General features: G+C 48.7%; 1 protein-coding gene and 1 non-coding gene across 2 annotated transcripts in view; both read right to left on the bottom strand.

The window, feature by feature from the left end:
• Positions 1 to 13,898, bottom strand: part of LOC136322658 (uncharacterized) — a 30,460-nt gene extending 16,562 nt beyond the window's left edge. The window contains exons 1-3 of the mRNA XM_066254561.1: positions 13,717 to 13,898; positions 1,816 to 2,099; positions 1,258 to 1,740 (exon numbers count right to left, since the gene is read on the bottom strand). Coding sequence (XP_066110658.1) covers positions 1,258 to 1,740; positions 1,816 to 2,099; positions 13,717 to 13,898 — 949 coding nt within the window. The remainder of the gene's footprint in view (positions 1 to 1,257; positions 1,741 to 1,815; positions 2,100 to 13,716) is intronic.
• On the bottom strand, positions 13,459 to 13,530 carry TRNAT-CGU (transfer RNA threonine (anticodon CGU)). The gene has a single exon. It is a non-coding gene; the product is annotated as a tRNA-Thr (tRNA).
• Positions 13,899 to 17,922: the final 4,024 nt, after the last annotated feature.

Here is a 17,922-nt window from a genome sequence, read left to right as displayed (position 1 = left end):
TTGTCAACTTGCCCTCACTCAGTTCAGGTCACCTCACTGCATGTTCCCAGATGTTTTTCCAAGGCCCCCACTGCCAAGACAGCCAAAACACAATACAAAATAAATACAAGTTCCAGCACCAAGCAAACCCAAGGTTTCAGTGATTGCTGCGGTTTCTCTTTGGAGGGGGGTTATAGAAAAAGTTATTGGATAGAAGAAGGTTTAAGAAAGGAGTCTCAGCATAAACCTTGAAGAAGATTTAGGGCGGGTCAGCACTGTGTGGCATATGCCAGGGAACAAAAGACCAGCCATTAGGAACATACCCACAAAAAAACGCATCTTTAAAAAAAAAAAAACAAAACGGTGGGGGGCGGGAGGGACAGGAGCTTCCGGGTCCATAGGGGCTAAACCTCCGCATCCCGTCCCATCTGCCCAGGAGCAACTCTAGAAATCGGAGGTCCTCCTCACCCCCAAAGTTCAAGGTTGCCACCCTGGAATCCGCTGCAGGGTAGGCCCTGGTAGGCGAATGGGCTTGGCCCACTGGGGAGAAGGGAGGCGTCTCTCTGCCCTCGCTCCTGGTCTGCCCTGGCGGGGATCCCCCTCCACCCGGAGGACACAGACCGCACACAGTGACCGACTCAAATTTCCCAGCGCATTCCCTTTGCTTCTGGTAAGCGCAGGGGTCCCTCGAATCTCCGCACCGAGCTCACGGCAAATGTGCCTTGCCACCCCCTCTCCAGCGTGGACCTGGGAGGTGGCGGCGCGGCCAGGGTCCACATCCTCGCCCCGGCGCTGAGCTTGCGCGGGCCGGGAGCTCGGAGGAGCCGCCGGTCCCGGGAGCCGAGGACTGGGACTTTGTAGGCCAGTTGAACCGACATCCTCATCTCGCCCGCAAAGACCCAGCCCTCAGCTCCCGCCCGTCTCGGAGTTCGGGGTGCAGACGCGCCTCGGACGGTCTCCCTTGGGTTAGGGCCGGCCGCCCGCTTTCCGCTGCTCGGCGGGGACTCCGGGTTTCCTCCGGTCGGCGTCCTCCAAAGAAGGCACCCGCCCCGCCCGACCTCGGCCTGCCGGGCTCCGAAACTGGCCCTGGAAGGGTTACACGACGTCGGCGTGCGGCGGCTTCCAGGTCACCCCGGCGCAGGCCGAAGGGATCGGGATAAGGGAGGTGTGGGGACCTAGCCTTGTCCCACGCCCAGCCGAGCGCCAGAGTTACACTAAAAACTTCGCCAAGATCCCACGCCGCGACCGCGAGGCCCGACTGCACGCCGCCTCAGTTACCTGCGCTCAGATCCGCGAGGCGCAGGGCCAGGGCCGGGGCCGAGCCTTCGCGGGGGTCGGGGAAGTCGCTGCTAGCTGGGCCCTGTGCCCCGACGTCCCGGGCGCTCTGCGCCCGCCGGGGAGCTCCCCGCTCAACCTGCGCGGGACCTGGGGCGGTCGCCGCCCTTGCCCCAAGAAGCACGAGCTCCGCGCAGCAGGGAGAGGAGCGAGGTGTCGAGACCCCTCGAAAGTTCGGGGAGTTCCGCCCGCCCGCCCGCTCGCTCCAGCTGCCGGAGCTGGCTCCACGTGCTGGTGACACATCAGGAAAGCTCCGCGCCCCGCGGCTCCTGGAGGACGGACGCGGCCAGCGCCCGCCTGCACTGCCTCCGGGAGCCAAGCGGACGGCGCTCCGCCCCGGCCCGCCCTCCGCCCGCCCCTCGGTGGCGCCACCCGCTCCTGCCTGCGGCGCCTGCACCAGCCTGCGGCGCCCACTCCCGCTCCAGCCTGCGGCACCAGCGGGAGGACACCCAGGCTGGGGGTGGGAGATGGCCTCGGCGCCTTCTCCCCAGCTGCTCTAACCGTCCCTGGTATCGAGTCCAGACACAGGCAGTCCGACTCGACAGTCTCCGGTGCCTTCCTCCCAGTCACGCAGCCTTTCCCGCCCCCGAGCTCCAGTAATTTTCCCCTTTCCTCTACTGACCGGTCCCAGCCGCTGCCAGCGCTTCCTCCCTCGAAGGCCGGAGCCGAGAGCCCCCTGCCGGCCGCTCCACTCCTGGGCCTTGTCCCACCCCAGCGGAGCGCTCCTGCAGCTGGTCTCAACCTCCCCATCTGGAACCCGGAGCTGGCCAGGCCCTTCAGCGGCGCTTTGGTGGCAAACCAAGGAGATAAGTGTAAAACGCCGAGTATCCAGGAGCATGTTTTCTTAAGATGTTAATTTTGTGTTTTCTATTTCCCCGTTCCAGTTGCCTGCCTTCAACCTCTCTGAATGGCTTTCTGAAAACCATTGTTCCTTTAGCGGGACTCCGGGGAGTAAGGCGGGACAGAAGAACTGCGAGGCAGAGGGGAGCTTTCCCAAGACTGGAGAGGGGTCAGCGGCGAGTGGAATTGTGAGGACCTGCTGCCCCCACTCTCTAGAGACCGGGTCGTGGTCTCTGAGTCCGAGAGAAGTCTAGAGCATCCATAGGCCTCTGCCAACATCCCTATCCTCAAGTTGGCCAGCACTACAGGGACCATGAAAGAGGGAGTGAAGGGGAAGCTTGAATAACGACTGAGATAGAGCTCCCCCTGCCTCTCTTCAGATGGAGCCCTTGGGTTCGATTTAATTTAAATAATGAGACATACAAGTTTGTGGCTTGACATAGATATTGGCTCTGTTTCTGGCCTCACCAATCCAAATCATGCCTTACAGCCACACTGCTATGGGGGCTGAGTAGTTTCTCCGCTTAATTTGCCAGTTCCCCCTATACCCCCATAGGGAGAGCTCAGGGCAGGAGGACAGACAGATGTGCAGGATCAGATGCCCCCAGCACAGAGCGGCTCCAGGAAGGATGGGGGACAGAGGTGCTCAGTGCTGGGGGCAGGGTGGGCTGCTGGTTCCAAACCTCTGTAATCCCCATTTTGTGGGAGTCCAGGATTAGAAAAGAAGAAAGAAGGTGATGTCCTGACATTGCTGGTGATGCTGCCGGTGCTGAAGGGGCCCTGGGGTTCAAGCTCTGCTTTCTCTTCCTCTTTTATTGCTGTTTCTATATCTGACAAATGCTTTGGATCTCTGAGACTCTAGGAGCCTGGAGGAGCGGGTGTCCTGGGGGGATGAAAGGGCTGGGATGTAATGGGTTTACCCTAGCGCTGATCCCAGAGAAGTCTGCAGAAGATTAAGATTTGCTCCCTAAGCTTGAAATCTCCCTGCTACCCCCTGACCACATCAAAGGACATAGCCATGGGGGGCACCTAATCCCATCAATGGAATCAAAACTGAACAAGAAAGGAAATTTTGCAAACTTGGTGCAGCGGCAGGACACAGCTCACAAGAGAAGGGTAGATTCTAGAGCCCTGGCCTCCTCTCCTGGGGGTCACATCCCAAGAAAGATCCTAAGCCAGTCCACAAGTAGATGGGGCCCCGTCCCTTGCTTCTTGAGGTGATCACTGTGGAAAAGTCAATTACAAGAACTCACAAAGCTGGGCAGCGGGCCTGGGCCTACCTCCAGGGGCAGAAAGGGACCCGAGGGTTTGGGACTTGTCCATGTCTCACAGCGCTATTGGCCCCCAGCTGTACTTGGACAAAGTGCTTTCACAATCACACTTCTTACCACTAGTGTTTCCCAAAGTGCAGTCAGTGTTCAGATGCAATATGTTAAAATAAACATATATATATTTCAAATGTAAATTTTACGAGTGTTATTGTGGCTAAAATGTGGCTACAACGTGGCTAAAATGATCAAAGTGTGAACCAACTGAAAGGCAAGTATTTAGCAAATAATACAAGTGGTATTTAGATATGGCAAAAATGGTGACAGTCTGATGCTAATTACTAAAGGTGAAAATCCACTCCCTATGACCATGTTTAGAGAAACACTGCCTTATAACAGTGGCTTTCAAACTTTCAGTTATGCTCCATGGTAGGAAACATCTACCGTGTTTCCCCATGTATAAGATGCACCCTTTTTTGAAAAATTTGGGTCTAAAAACTGGGTGCGTCTTATACAGTGGTTGTAGATTTTTTACTTTCATTTCCCACTTTTTCGCACTTGTTCTTGCACTCATTGTTGAAGACAGTGATTCATCATCAGACACAGGTGAGGACAAGCTAACGGATGGGAGTTTTGACAGTGATGAGGGGTTGTATGAATTTTATGATGAATAAAACTTGAGTTCAATAACTTTATGTAATACATTTTTTTCAAATTTTGGGCCCCAAAATTAAGGTGCATCTTATACATGGGGGGGGCATCTTATACATGGGAAACTACGATATATATGTATACTGCTCACAAAAATTAGGGGATATTTCAAACTGAATATGAAGCAGTGAAACATCCCCTAATTTTTGTGAGAATATATAAAGTGTTTTCTGAAACAATTCTAATACACACAAGTATATATGTGTTATCTTATTCTGTTCCATTAAAAAAAATGCTGTTTGCAAGCTGTTGAATTTATTTCATGATCCACTAATGGGTTACCTCCTGAAATTTGAAAAATAGTGCTATAGAGAACATGCCATGATGATGATGGCTTTTAATTAGTGAAAACTTCCTAGGTGCCAAGACTGTGTGCTAAGAGCTTCTTCTTATACTCTTATAATGACCCTAGGATGTAGGTATCATTATAACCCACATTTTACAAGTGAAATTACTTGCCAGGGTTACTTAGTTAAATTCAGGCTTGAGACCAGCCCTTCTACTCTCTTGTCTAGTAAATATTTCAGAAAGGCCCCGTCTCCACAACGTAGTATAGCTCTCCAAATCTGCCACATGGCTTCTGTCCTTTTTGCCCTCCACAAAAACCTCCAGGAGTCAGGCTCCTTAGCAAGCTGGCTTCAGAGCCCCTGAGGTGGAGTTGTAGTGTGACGTGGACAATCTTAAGGTCCCAGTCACCCCGCCAGAGTGCCACACACATCTATCACTTTGGCTAGGAGGGATCAACTGTCCCTAGTTGCCCTATTTTATTTTATTTTTTTTAATTTTTTACAGGGACAGAGAGAGAGTCAGAAAGAGGGATAGACAGGACAGAGAGATGAGAAGCATCAATCATTAGTTTTTCGTTGTGCATTGCAACACCTTAATTGTTCATTGATTGCTTTCTCATATGTGCCTTGACCACGGGCCTTCAGCAGACCGAGTAACCCCTTGCTCGAGCCAGTGACCTTGGATCCAACCTGGTGAGCTTTTGCTCAAACCAGATGAGCCTGCGCTCAAGCTGGCGACTTTGGGGTCTCGAACCTGGGTCCTTGGCATCCCAGTCTGACACTCTATCCACTGCGCCACCACCTGGTCAGGCTAGTTGCCCTATTTTAAATTGAAGCTCCTTTCTCCATTATGTTTTATTCTCCAACCCAGGTTTTTCCTCTTTCCATAGCCCTGTCCCCTCTAATATGCCATATATTTTACTCATTTGAATATATTCTGTCTCCTGGCTACTGATCTCTGCCTCCAACTCCCAGATTGTAAGCTCCATGGGGATTGGGGGTTTTTGTCCCTAAAGTACATTACTGTATCCCACCCATGGCATATCACACATACTCAACAAATATTTGCTGAGAATCCAGCTTTGCCATAACTGGGTGGCATTGGCTACCCCAGAGCCTCCCCACAGCCCCCACTCCAGGCCTGAGCCACACAGCCAGAGGCACTCCATCCAACACCTGTTCATTTCACTACTTTCCTCTCAGAGGGTGTCCACATCCCCCAAGGGCAGGAGTGCCAACATTCACAGTGGCCTACAATGCCCAAACTGTTCCAGGTATTTAATATCAGTACCACGGCACAGTATCGATTTTCTGCTCATAATGAACACCTGCCAAATCTCTAGCAACACAAGAAAGTGCTATGAAGTGGGAGGAGAACCCCTGTTTTACTGATATGCAAGCTGGGCTTGAGGAGATGAAATGATTTATCCGAGGACACTCAGTGCTATGCCCTTGCCACTGAACTCCCTCCCAGGGGCCATCCAGCCTATTAGATGCCATGTGTTTGTTTGTTTTTAAATCTCTCTCTCACTCACACACACACACGCCCACTAGGGGGCGATGCTCTGCCCATCTGGGGCATTGCTCCACTGTGGCTGGAGTCATTCTAGTACCTGAGGCAGATGCCACAGAGCCATCCTCAGTGCCCGGGCCAACTTTGCTCCAATGGAGCCTTGGCTGTGGGAGGGGAAGAGAGAGAAAGAGAGGAAGGAGAGGGGGAAGGAGAGGGGGAAGCAGATGAGTGCTTCTCCTATGTGCCCTGACTGGGAATCGAATTGGGGACTTCCACGTGCTGGGTCAATGCTCTACTGCTGAGCCAACTGGCCAGGGTCTATTGATTTTTTTAAAGAGAAAATGGAAGGAGAGGAAAAGATATATATATATATATATATATATATATATATATAGAGAGAGAGAGAGAGAGAGAGAGAGAGAATTTGTTCCATTTATTTATGTATTCATTGGTTGGTTCTTGTATGTGACCTGACCCGCGATCAAACTTCAACCTTGGCGTATGGGGAGGACACTCTAACCAACCACTTCTATGGTCATGGTTATGCTGGGTTCTTGTCAACTTCCTGCTGTTAGAAAGAGCTCTGATATAGGGAGAAAAGGGCTGCAAATAACCTGAAGTATTTTCTATATGGAATTCATGGGCCTTATTTTCTCAGCCTATTTTGTTCAAATGGTAATTTATATAGATTTTGTTTCTCTGGGTCCAGATGGCTAGGATAGAGGGAGTGCCCCAGAACTCAAGGGAAAGACAGGCTGGGCATGACCTCTTTATTTCAGGAAAGCCCCATTGGTATCCCTGGGGTATCTTATCAATGTTTGAGGCCTGTTTGGGTTCCTGACTCCTGTGCAACCTTTGATAAGTTATCTCTGGCTCTGGGCCTTTGTTTCATCACTGGCGAAACTGGAATGTAGTTTTTCTCTGTGATTTCTCCCAGCCTGACTGTTTGATCGCTGTAGGAAGAGACGTTTTTTGAAGTTCCTGACTTTGTTGTTGATGACCTTCATTCATTCACCAACATGTAAAAAGCCCCTTTATCTATCTAGGCCACTTGAGAAGCCACATCCCTTGCATGTAAGAAGCAACAGTGAGGTTAATTCCTCAGAAAGAAGTCAATTCTCCCCAGGTGTAAGGCTAGGGCAGAGCTGGATTCAGTTCTACTGCATGATGGGAGGTGGGGAGGAGGCAGGCGGTCTGACACTTGCTGCCTGAGCTGCGGCCTCTGAACATGACCTAAGGAGTGAGCCTGAGAGGGTGGAGGGCCACTCCTTGGAAAAAAGATCATACAAGGAAGCTTCCCTGGGTCATAGTTCCTGCCATCTCACTCAGGGTTCTCCGAAAGGCTTTCAATGGGCGGAGTAAGTTCCATGGAAAATGTTAGAGCACTTGTTCCAGAAAAAGTAGGAGTCTGTCTCCAGGGGAAACCCACCTGTGCCCCTCCCCTGCCTCCACAGCCTGCGTACTGTGGTCAGGCCTGCTGGCTTTGGTCACTCTGTGCTCCTTCTGTTGGTCAAGGTGAACATTAGACAAGGGAAGTGGCTGCTTGGCTCACAGGCTGGTAAAGAGATGGGCCATCTCCCGGGCATGTGTCAAGTTGTAATGAAAATGACTTTCCCAAACACATCTGTGCTCATCCTACAGAAGAGCTTAGTTCATGTGATGAAGGTAGATCTTTCTGGATGACCTGAACAAACCACTTCCTTTCTATTTGCCTGTTTCTGTGGCTACAAAATGAGAGTTGGATGGTTGCTGTCATTACTAATTGGTAACTTTTATCCAGAAGGATGGGGCTTGGAACTTTAGTGTTTGCTAATAAAACTATTTACATAGAATGAACATTTGTTTCTTAATTTGAAATTCCATTTTATGTGCAAGGTTTGAAGTCCATGGGAGAGTCCTGACTGGAAAGCTCAGCTGGTTAGAGCTTTGTCCCAAAGTACTGAGGTTTGGGGTTTGATCCCTGGTCAGGGTATGTACAGAAACAGATCGATTTTCCTGTCTCCCTCTTTCTATCCCTTCCTCTCTAAAATCAATAAATAAAAAGAAAAAGAAAGAAAGTCCACAGAAGAAAGAAAAGTACCCTTTCCTACTTAGTTGCAACCTAGGTCATGATATTTGAGTGTCAAAGATGATTGAATGAGGGTCCCTGGCCAGTTGGCTCAGTGGTAGAGCATCGGCCAGGCGTGTGGAAATCCTGGGTTCAATTCCTGGCCAGGGCACACAGGAGAAGCGACCATCTGCTTCTCTACCCTTCCCCCTATCCTTCCTCTCTGTCTCTCTCTTCCCCTCCTACAGCCAAGGCTCCATTGGAGCAAAGTTGGCCTGGGCGCTGAGGATGGCTCCATGGCCTCCACCTCAGTGGCTAGAATGGCTCCTGCCACAACAGAGTAACGCCCCAAATGGGCAGAGCATCGCTCCCTGGTGGGCATGCCGGGTGGATCCCGGTCGAGTGCATGCGGGAATCTGTCTGACTGTCTCCCCACTTCTAACTTCAGAAAAATACAAAAAAGACCCACAAACAAAAAAGAACAAGATGATTGAATGAGGGTAGAAATACCCAAGATCTTGTGGTGTTCAGGCAAGTCCCTGTGCATTCTCCAGAGCCCAGCCACAATGTCACGTCCTCAGGGAAGGCTTCCTCCACCCTTCAACTAGGGCCATCTCTTGTGCCAGAGCTCTGTCTGTATACTAGGTGCTAGGAACACAGTCCTAAGTGAGACACTGCCCTGCCCTTGGTGCCTCCCAGCAATGCTGTGAGACACACAGAGGGTCCAGACAAGAAGCTGCCCTATTACCTGCAGGAATGAGAGGGCTCTCTGAGATGATACCTGAGTCTTGTCAAAGCAATTGAACCTGACTCCGATCCAACGTCTGATCCAGCTGCTAATTTATAGGAAATACAGGGGAGAACAGAGGAACATGTTAAACTGCACCAAGGGCTTGCAGGCAGCAAAGTCTAGACCAGTGTTTTTCAACTGCCAGTCTGTGGACCTGTCCACCAGAAATTTTGTGCCGGTCCACGAAAGAGTTAACCACCCTGATGTTGTATGAAGATTATAGACCCAATGATCTTAACTGAATTCATTTATGCTCAGCGTGATTTCTGCCTTAACATTCCCTGAAATAATTCTATTTTCACTGGTGTAAAAAGGTTGAAAACCACTGATCTGTGGGAAACTCTACCAGGTTCCTTAATACGACACGCTGCAAGGACAGGAAAGGGAAGAAGAGTATCCCAGTGAGTGAAATAAAAATCTTAAAAGATATATTGATTTCTAAAATGTCCAAAGTTAAACTATAGATATAAAGATGCAAAAATGCTCAATTAGGTGATAAGTAAAAACGTGAGGAAGTGATTACTATAACAGTAGGGGTATAGCTACTTCTGGCTGTGAAGGACTGTGATTGGGAAGGGGTAAGTGAATGAGGTTTCTCGGATGTCTGGCAAAGTCTCTGACCTGGGTGGTATTCTTATCATTCATTAAGACATTCCTTTGATTTGTGTGGCTTTTGAATGTATTTTATTGCAAAATAAAAGATTTAAAAATATATTTCTCTGAGATACCACCTCACACCTGTTAGATTAGCTATTATTAACAAGACAGGTAATAGCAAATGTTGGAGAGGCTGTGGGGAAAAAGGAACCCTCATCCACTGTTGGTGGGAATGTAAAGTAGTACAACCATTATGGAAGATAGTATAGTGGTTCCTCAAAAAACTGAAAATAGAACTACCTTATGACCCAGCAATCCCTCTACTGGGTATATACCCCCAAAACTCAGAAACATTGATATGTAAAGACACATGCAGCCCCATGTTCATTGCAGCATTGTTCACAGTGGCCAGGCCATGGAAACAACCAAAAAGCCCGTCAATAGATGACTGGATAAAGAAGATGTGGCACATATACACTATGGAATACTACTCAGCCATAAGAAATGATGACATCGGGCCCTGGCCAGTTGGCTCAGCGGTAGAGCGTTGGCCTGGCGTGCAGGGGACCAGGGTTCAATTCCCGGCCAGGGCACATAGGAGAAGCGCCCATCTGCTTCTCCACCCCCCCTCCTTCCTCTCTGTCTCTCTCTTCCCCTCCCGCAGCCAAGGCTCCAAGATGGCCCCGGCACTGGGGATAGCTCCTTGGCCTCTGCCCCAGGCGCTAGAGTGGCTCTGGTCACGGCAGAGCGATGCCCCGGAGGGGCAGAACATCGCCCCCTGGTGGGCAGAGCATCGCCCCTGGTGGGCGTGCCGGGTGGATCCCGGTGGGGCGCATGCGGGAGTCTGTCTGACTGTCTCTCCCCGTTTCCAGCTTCAAAAAAAAAAAAAAAAAAGAAATGATGACATCGGATTATTTACAGCAAAATGGTGGGATCTTGATAACATTATACGAAGTGAAATAAGTAAATCAGAAAAAAACAGGAACTGCATTATTCCATACATAGGTGGGACATAAAAGTGAAACTAAGAGACATTGATAAGACTGTGATGGTTACAGGGGGAGAAGGGAAAGGGAGAGGGAAAGGGGGAGGGGGAGGGGAAGGGGCACAAAGAAAAACTAGATCGAAGGTGACAGAGGACAATCTGACTTTGGGTGATGAGTATGCAACATAATTGAATGACAAGATAACCTGGACTTGTTATCTTTGAATATATGTATCCTGATTTATTGATGTCGCCCCATTAAAAAAATAAAATTATTTAAAAATATATATATATATATATATATTTCTCCAGGGCAGAATACTGGACTAAAACTGATAGCATGAGACAAAAAATATATACTTGCAAAATTCTGCTTTTAAGTTAAATGATATTCACTCACAGGAAGGAAGAGGTCTCACCTAAAGTAGTTGATCTTTTAAAAAATATCCTGGAGATTTCAGCTGCCCACAACGGCTGTGTCTGCTTGCGTGGCTCTCAAACTACAGTACCAGAGGCCCCGTGTTCTGTTCTAGACCCTGTGGGGAGCAGGTGGGGCAGGTCTGAGCAAGGGGAAACTGGCAGAGGACAGGGCCTTCATAGCTCTAGTCCTGCCCTTCGGGGAGCATTGGTCGTAACTCTCTCGATGGGGAGGCAGAGTCACATACAATACATCCCATCGTGGAATTGCAATGACCAAGCCCCACTGTGAAAGGGGCTACTATGATTTGCCACCTTTGGCAGCCATGAGCGATATGGGTGGGGCAGCTTGAAGTCCCCTTGCTTGTCCAAGGCCCAGGCTTTGAGGTAGAAATGTAGAATTTGAGTCTACAAGGCATTTAGGAACCATCTTTTTCAACTTTCAAATTTTGCAACTAAGGAAGTTGAAGTCCAGGGTGTATATAAGTGGTTTAATAGAGGTCGTGAAAGTAACTCAACATAGGTGTCTCCTCTGTCTCTGCTTTTACCCTTTTTAAGCCAATAACCTGTCTTCAGCCCCACAAAGGTGAGTATAGATACCCAAAGGCTTTCAAGGTAACTACAAAATCTCTCTGCTCCCATGTTCATCCTGGTGCTTCTGTCTAACCAACCTTGACCTGTACCTCTGGCCCTTCACTTTTGGGGGCCCGTTTCCCCAACATCTGTATGTTGATTACTTCTGTACCTTGACCCTCTTTCATTAACTTTGGCTTGGATTATCCAGGCCCCTCTATTAGGGTGAAATTCTCTCCTCCAGCTACTACTGCAGGAAACCCAATGTCCACCCTCAGGGTTTCAATGATCAGTACTCCAAATGAAGGGAGAGGGTTTACGGCAATTTCTAATAGTTCAGAACATTTCCCCTTCCCATCTCTGGATATTTGGAATCTGCCTTTATTTGCATTCAGTAGCAATTCTATGATGACACTGACACCATAGCTCAGCATTCCTTTCAAAAGCCAAGAGCATCTCTTTCATTTACTGGAATCTTAGGGAAATGATTAATATATTTCCCTGCTGTCTGAGCCCCACATCCTATCTTCTAATAACCCTAGACAACATTCCAAAGAGACTCTGCAGACTTTCAGTCCACCCAAAGCTTCCTGTTGTGAACTGTGCAACAGGGTTATATTAACAGAAGTATGGAATATAGAATGAGGGAGATTAAGTTCCATCAGTGATACTATATCTGGAGTAGTATTTTCAGTGCTGGGTGTCACAGTTGAAGAAGGGGACAGACTGGACTGTATCAGGAATGGGAGGTACTCACATAATATCATATTAAATTGGGTGGCTTAGCCCTGGTGGGATAGCTCAGTTGGTTAGACCAGTGGTCCCCAACCCCCAGGCCGCAGACTCGTACCAGTCCATGAGCCATTTGGTACTGGTCCGCAGAGAAAGAATAAATAACTTACATTATTGGCCCTGGCCGGTTGGCTCAGCGGTAGAGCGTCGGCCTGGCGTGCGGGGGACCCGGGTTCGATTCCCGGCCAGGGCACATAGGAGAAGCACCCATTTGCTTCTCCACCCCCGCCCCCTCCTTCCTCTCTGTTTCTCTCTTCCCCTCCCGCAGCCAAGGCTCCATTGGAGTGGGGATGGCCCCCTGGTGGGCAGAACATGGCCCCTGGTGGGCGTGGGCATGCCAGGTGGATCCCCGGTCGGGCGCATGCGGGAGTCTGTCTGACTGTCTCTCCCCGTTTCCAGCTTCAGAAAAATACAAAAAAAATAAAATAACTTACATTATTTTTGTTTTATTTATATTTAAGTCTTAACAATGTTTTATTTTTTTTAAATGACCAGATTCCCTCTGTTACATCCGTCTAAGACTCACTCTTGATGCTTGTCTCAGTCACGTGATACATTTATCCATCCCACCCTAAAGGCCGGTCTGTGAAAATATTTTCTGACATTAAGCCAGTTCGTGGCCCAAAAAAGGTTGGGGACCACTGGGTTAGACCATCAGTCCAAAGCACAGAAATTGCCAGTTTGATCCCTGGTCAGGGCACACACAGGAACAGATAGATGACCCTGTTTCTCTCTCTCTTCCTTTCTCACTAAAATCAATCAATAAATTTTTTTTTAAAGTGAGCAGCTTATCCTAGAGATGAGGAGTGCCATGGCTAGGGACCATTCAAAGGTTCGGTTCACAACGGCTGGGAAAGGAATAATCACCTACCAGCTGAACGAAGTGGTTGGCTTCCTGACCTACACGAAAAGGCAGGGGTTGCAAGCACAATGTTGATAATTCACCTTTCAAGGAACAAACAGAAACCACAAAACACATCTCCAGAAACTTAAACGCCCTTTCTGGAAAGTCCTCCCACCTTAAGACATGCAAAACCAGCATAACCCAACCCTCCTGCGCGCAGCTGTCTACCCCAGTGAGCTGTTAACCTCTGGCATGTGGCACAGGGATTCCAAACAAGTCTGTCCTGTGCAGTGAGGTTGGGGGATTGGAGCTTCAGGGACCCTCCAGCAAAGCTCTCTAAGACCACGTAGGCTGGGTAGAGGAGGGACAGGAGGACGCCTGAACAGAATCCAGAAAGCGAAAAAACAAAAATGCCAAGTTGCAGAAAGGGGGAGAAGCGGCACAGACGAGCCCCATTGCCAAACCCCAATATCAAGGAACAGGCACGGACGGGGTTCGAACCCGCGATCTTCGGTTTACGAGACCGACGCCTTACCACTTGGCCACCGCGCCTGACAGCCTAGCAAGCGCTAGAAGCTCTCAGTGGAGGGGAGGTGGCGCAGGCGCTGGAGGGGCAACGCCCCGCCTCTGACCCCGCCCCAGCGACGGGCTCCTTCAGACCCGCCAGCCGGGACCCGGCTCTCCTGCCCATTATGGCCAAAGCCAAGCGCCCGCATCCTACTGCCAGCCCGGCCTCACCCTGTCGCCAGCGCCCCCGGGGCACGCGCCCGCAGAGAGCCCGGGATGAAGCCGAGAGCCCAGGAGGAGAAAAACCACGACCGGTGCCTGTTACCACCGGAGCGGAAGTTGAGACCGCGGCCGCCACAGAGCCACGGCCGGGCATTCGCACTGGCGTCTCTGCCCGTTCTGCGAGCCGCCATGTGACCTTCGCCGGGTCATTTCCGTCCAGTTGGCAAGTTACACGAACAGTGCAAGCTAAGGCCAAGTAGAGGGACAGCCGAGGGGACAGGAAGGACGATGCAAGCATGAATGCAAGCATCGGAGAAAGATGCAGGGAGCCGGGAGGGGAGGGATGGGAGCCAGGCTGCATGAGTCAGGGGAGGTGACCTTCCCTTACCCCGCAGGAACTGCTCTCTGTAAACAAAACCTTCCCCGCCTTGCCCTTCAACCCCTGGCCCTGGCCTTGTGCACGGGACTCCGAATAAATATAATTTTAGATGCGATGGCCTTGCCCAGGAGGGGCACATGTGGGAACATAAGGAGATGCCTCAGAGATGTTCCTGGTGACAGTACTAGTGGGAGGCAACCTAAGTCTGCCTGTACCATGGTGGGTCACTAATCAAAGGAACGAGCTAGAGTCAAAGGAATGTTTATAGGCACAGATAGAGCACGGGAAGCACAGGTAATTTTAAAAAGCAACATATAGGACAATGCATATCATTTATTAAAGTGAAAGAAAGACAAAGCAGTAAAAGCATATAAAGGAGACTGGATAGGGGACTTTATTGGTAATACTTTCATTCTATGAAAGTGACAAAAAGCTGAAATAGTGAAAATAGGAGTGCTTATTATGATACTGTAGATTTTGTATTTTAAATTTAAAAAAGAGAGAGAAAGAGAAACTGGGTCCCTCTGTGTTTGTGCTTTGGTCTCAGCGTCTTTTCTAGGAGAGTCGCGTGGGGATGGAGGGGCGGAGCCCTCGTTTCAGGGTGGGCGGGGTAACTGTCAAACTCCCTCTAGGCCCCGCCTCCTCTGTATGTAACCAGGGAGCGGACACAAACCAGACCAATCAGACCATTGCCCACGCTGCCACTGCCGCTGCCACAGCTATTCTTGCTTATTTGTTGAACTTTTAAAAAAATTATAGGTTGTGGCGATTTGGGGAAAACCCCGGAAAGTTATTTTTGTGTGTGGTAAACACACACACACAAAACTTACCACCTTAACCATTTTTAAGTGTCAGTGTAGTAGTGCTAACTATATGCACAATGTTATGAAGCAGATCTCTGGAACTTTTCATCCTGCAAAACTGAAACTCTGTACTCATTCAACAACTCCTTTCCCCTACCTCCAGTCCCTGGCAACTCCCAATCTACTTTCTGTTTTTAGGGGTTTTGCTACTCAGAGTACTCCATATAAGTGGAATCACACAGTATTTGTCTTTTGGTGACTTGTGTAATGTCACTTAGCATAAAGTCTTCAAGGTTCATCCATGCTGTCACATGACATGATTTCCTTTTTTAAGGTCCAATGATATTCCATTGCATGCTTCTTTGTCCATACATCCTACAATGGACATTTAGTTCCCTTATACCTCTTGGCTGTCGTGAATAATGCTGCAATGAACATGGGTGTGCAAATATCTTGAGTACCTGTCTTCAATTATTCTGGGTATATACCCAGAAGTGGGATTGCTGGATCATATGGTAGTTCTAATTTCTTGAGGAACCTCTATACTGCTTTTTGTGGCTGCACCAATTTACATTCCCACCAACATTGCATGAGAGTTCCAATTTCCCCATATTCATGCCAATACTTGTTTCTGTTGTTACATAATGGCCATCCTCGTGGGTATGAGATAGTACCTCATTGTAGTTGGGTTTGCATTTCCCTAATTAGTGATATAGAGCATTTTTCATATGCTTCTAGGCCATTTGTATATCTTCTTTGGAGAAATGTCTATTCAAGTTCTTTGCCAATTTTTTTTAATCCAGGTTTGTTTTTTATTTTCCAGTTTTGAGTTGTAGGACTTCTTTATATGTCCTGGATATTAGCCTCTTATGATAATAGTTTGCAAATATTTTCTCTCACTCTGTAGGTTGATTTTTCACTCTGTTGATTGTTTCCTTTACTCTGCAAGTTTTAAAGTTGATGTAGTCTCATTTGTCTATTTTTACCTTCGTTGCTTGCACTTTTGGTGTCATATCCAAGAAATCATTGTCAAATCCAGTGTTATGAAACTTTCCCCCCTTTTTTTCTTCTAAGAGATATCAGTTCAGGTCTTAGGCTTTGGTCTTTAATCCATTTTGAGGTAATTTTTATATATGGTGTTAATAAGCATCCAACTTCATTCTTTTGCACGCAGATATCCAGTTTTCCCTGCACCATTTGTTCAAGAGACAGGAAAGTTTTTAACAGCACTTTAAAGAGGAGAATTCAATGGATCTGCAGTCTTACCACCAGAGAGAAGCACAGTGCCTGTATTCTTGTGTGTATAAAACACACTAATTTAGGCCCTGGCCGGTTGGCTCAGCGGTAGAGCGTCGGCCTGGCATGCAGAGGACCCAGGTTCGATTCCCGGCCAGGGCACACAGGAGAAGTGCCCATTTGCTTCTCCACCCCTCCCCCTCTCCTTCCTCTCTGTCTCTCTCTTCTCCTCCCGCAGCTGAGGCTCCGGGCGCTGGGGATGGCTCCTTGGCCTCTGCCTCAGGTGCTGGAGTGGCTCTGGTCGCGACAGAGCGACGCCCCGGAGGGGCAGAACATCGCGTGCCGGGTGGATCCCGGTCGGGCGCATGCGGGAGTCTGTCTGACTGTCTCTCCCCCATTTCCAGCTTCAGAAAAATGCAGAAAAAAAAAAAAAACCCACACTAATTTATTCTGAGATACATGTTCTTGTTGCATTTTAAAGTAGAAGTCAGGGTGACAACTGATTACAGGAGTTGGAGTCTCACAATTAATGGGCCATATTATTTTCATTTTCAGTGGCACATAATAGCTTTTTAAAATCAGTGAGTTTGGAGAATCAGACCCATTTTCACATTTGCATATTTCATGACATCCTGAGTTTTCTTCCTGTTGTAGGATGAGCATTTCTCATGTCCCTAACAGTGGATCATTTCCCCGACTGTAACAGATGGACAGTACTGCTCTGGTACAGGACGTTGCCAGTGGGAGAAGCTGCACCTGGGGTGGGTGGAGTATAATGTGGGAATACTCTATGCTCTCTATTCAATTTTTTTACAGCCCAAAAACTTCTCTAAAACATAAAGTCAAATTATTAACAAAAACACCTTTAAAAAACCACTAAAAAAAGTAGATAATTCTTGACTCCTTTATTTCCTTTTCTTTTTTGGTGACAGATTCAGAGACAGATAGGGACAGACAGACAGGAGGGAAGAGAGATGAGACACATCAATTCTTCTTTGCGGCTCCTTACTTGTTCATTGATTGATTTCTCATATGTGCCTTGACCACAGGGGGGGGGGGGATACAGCAGAGCAAGTGACCCCTTGCTCAAGCCAGCGACCTTTAGGCTCAAGCCAACAACCATGGGATCATGTCTATGATCCCACGGTCAAGCCAGTGCCCCCATGCTCAAGCTGGTGAGCCCATGCTGAAGCTGGATGAGTCTGTGCTCAAGCCAGCAACCCCGGGGTTTCAAACCTGGGTCCTCTGCATCCCAGTTTGATGCTGTATCCACTGTACAACCACCTGGTCAGGCTAGATTCCTTTGTTTTCTGACCCACCTGATATGAATGATGGCCACCCTGGGCTGCGCTTGGGTTGCTCCTTGATGAGGGTCTGTCCAGGTCTATTTCTTAGGTGGGAAGGCCCACGAGGCTGGGTTTGTCCTTATTCTAGGAGTAAGCAGTTGTAAGTGTGTGGTCTAATTTCTGTTCTCTAAACTTATGTATACCATTTTTAATATAGAGCTTTTGCATTGGCAAAGATTCTCTGACACTTGGCCAAAAAGTGAGAGCTGGTTCCAGAACACAGAGCTCCTACTGGGCAAAAATCAGGCCATACCCACCTCCATGTAGTGCGGTTGTAAGAGCTAGTCATTCATTCCTTCAACAAATCCTCCTTGAGCACCTACTACTGGCCAGCCCCTGTTCTTGGTGCTGGGACTATAGCAGTGACTAAGTAGCACAGATCCCTGCTCTCCTGGCACTTCCATCTTTAAATAATCAAAACACAGTATATCAGTAGTGGTAAGTACTGAGG

This window comes from Saccopteryx bilineata, chromosome 2, assembly GCF_036850765.1.
Source record: "Saccopteryx bilineata isolate mSacBil1 chromosome 2, mSacBil1_pri_phased_curated, whole genome shotgun sequence".
Lineage (NCBI taxonomy): Eukaryota > Metazoa > Chordata > Mammalia > Chiroptera > Emballonuridae > Saccopteryx > Saccopteryx bilineata.
The sequence above is the reverse complement of the archived record's forward strand: the minus strand, read 5'-3'. Positions and strand labels throughout refer to the sequence as shown.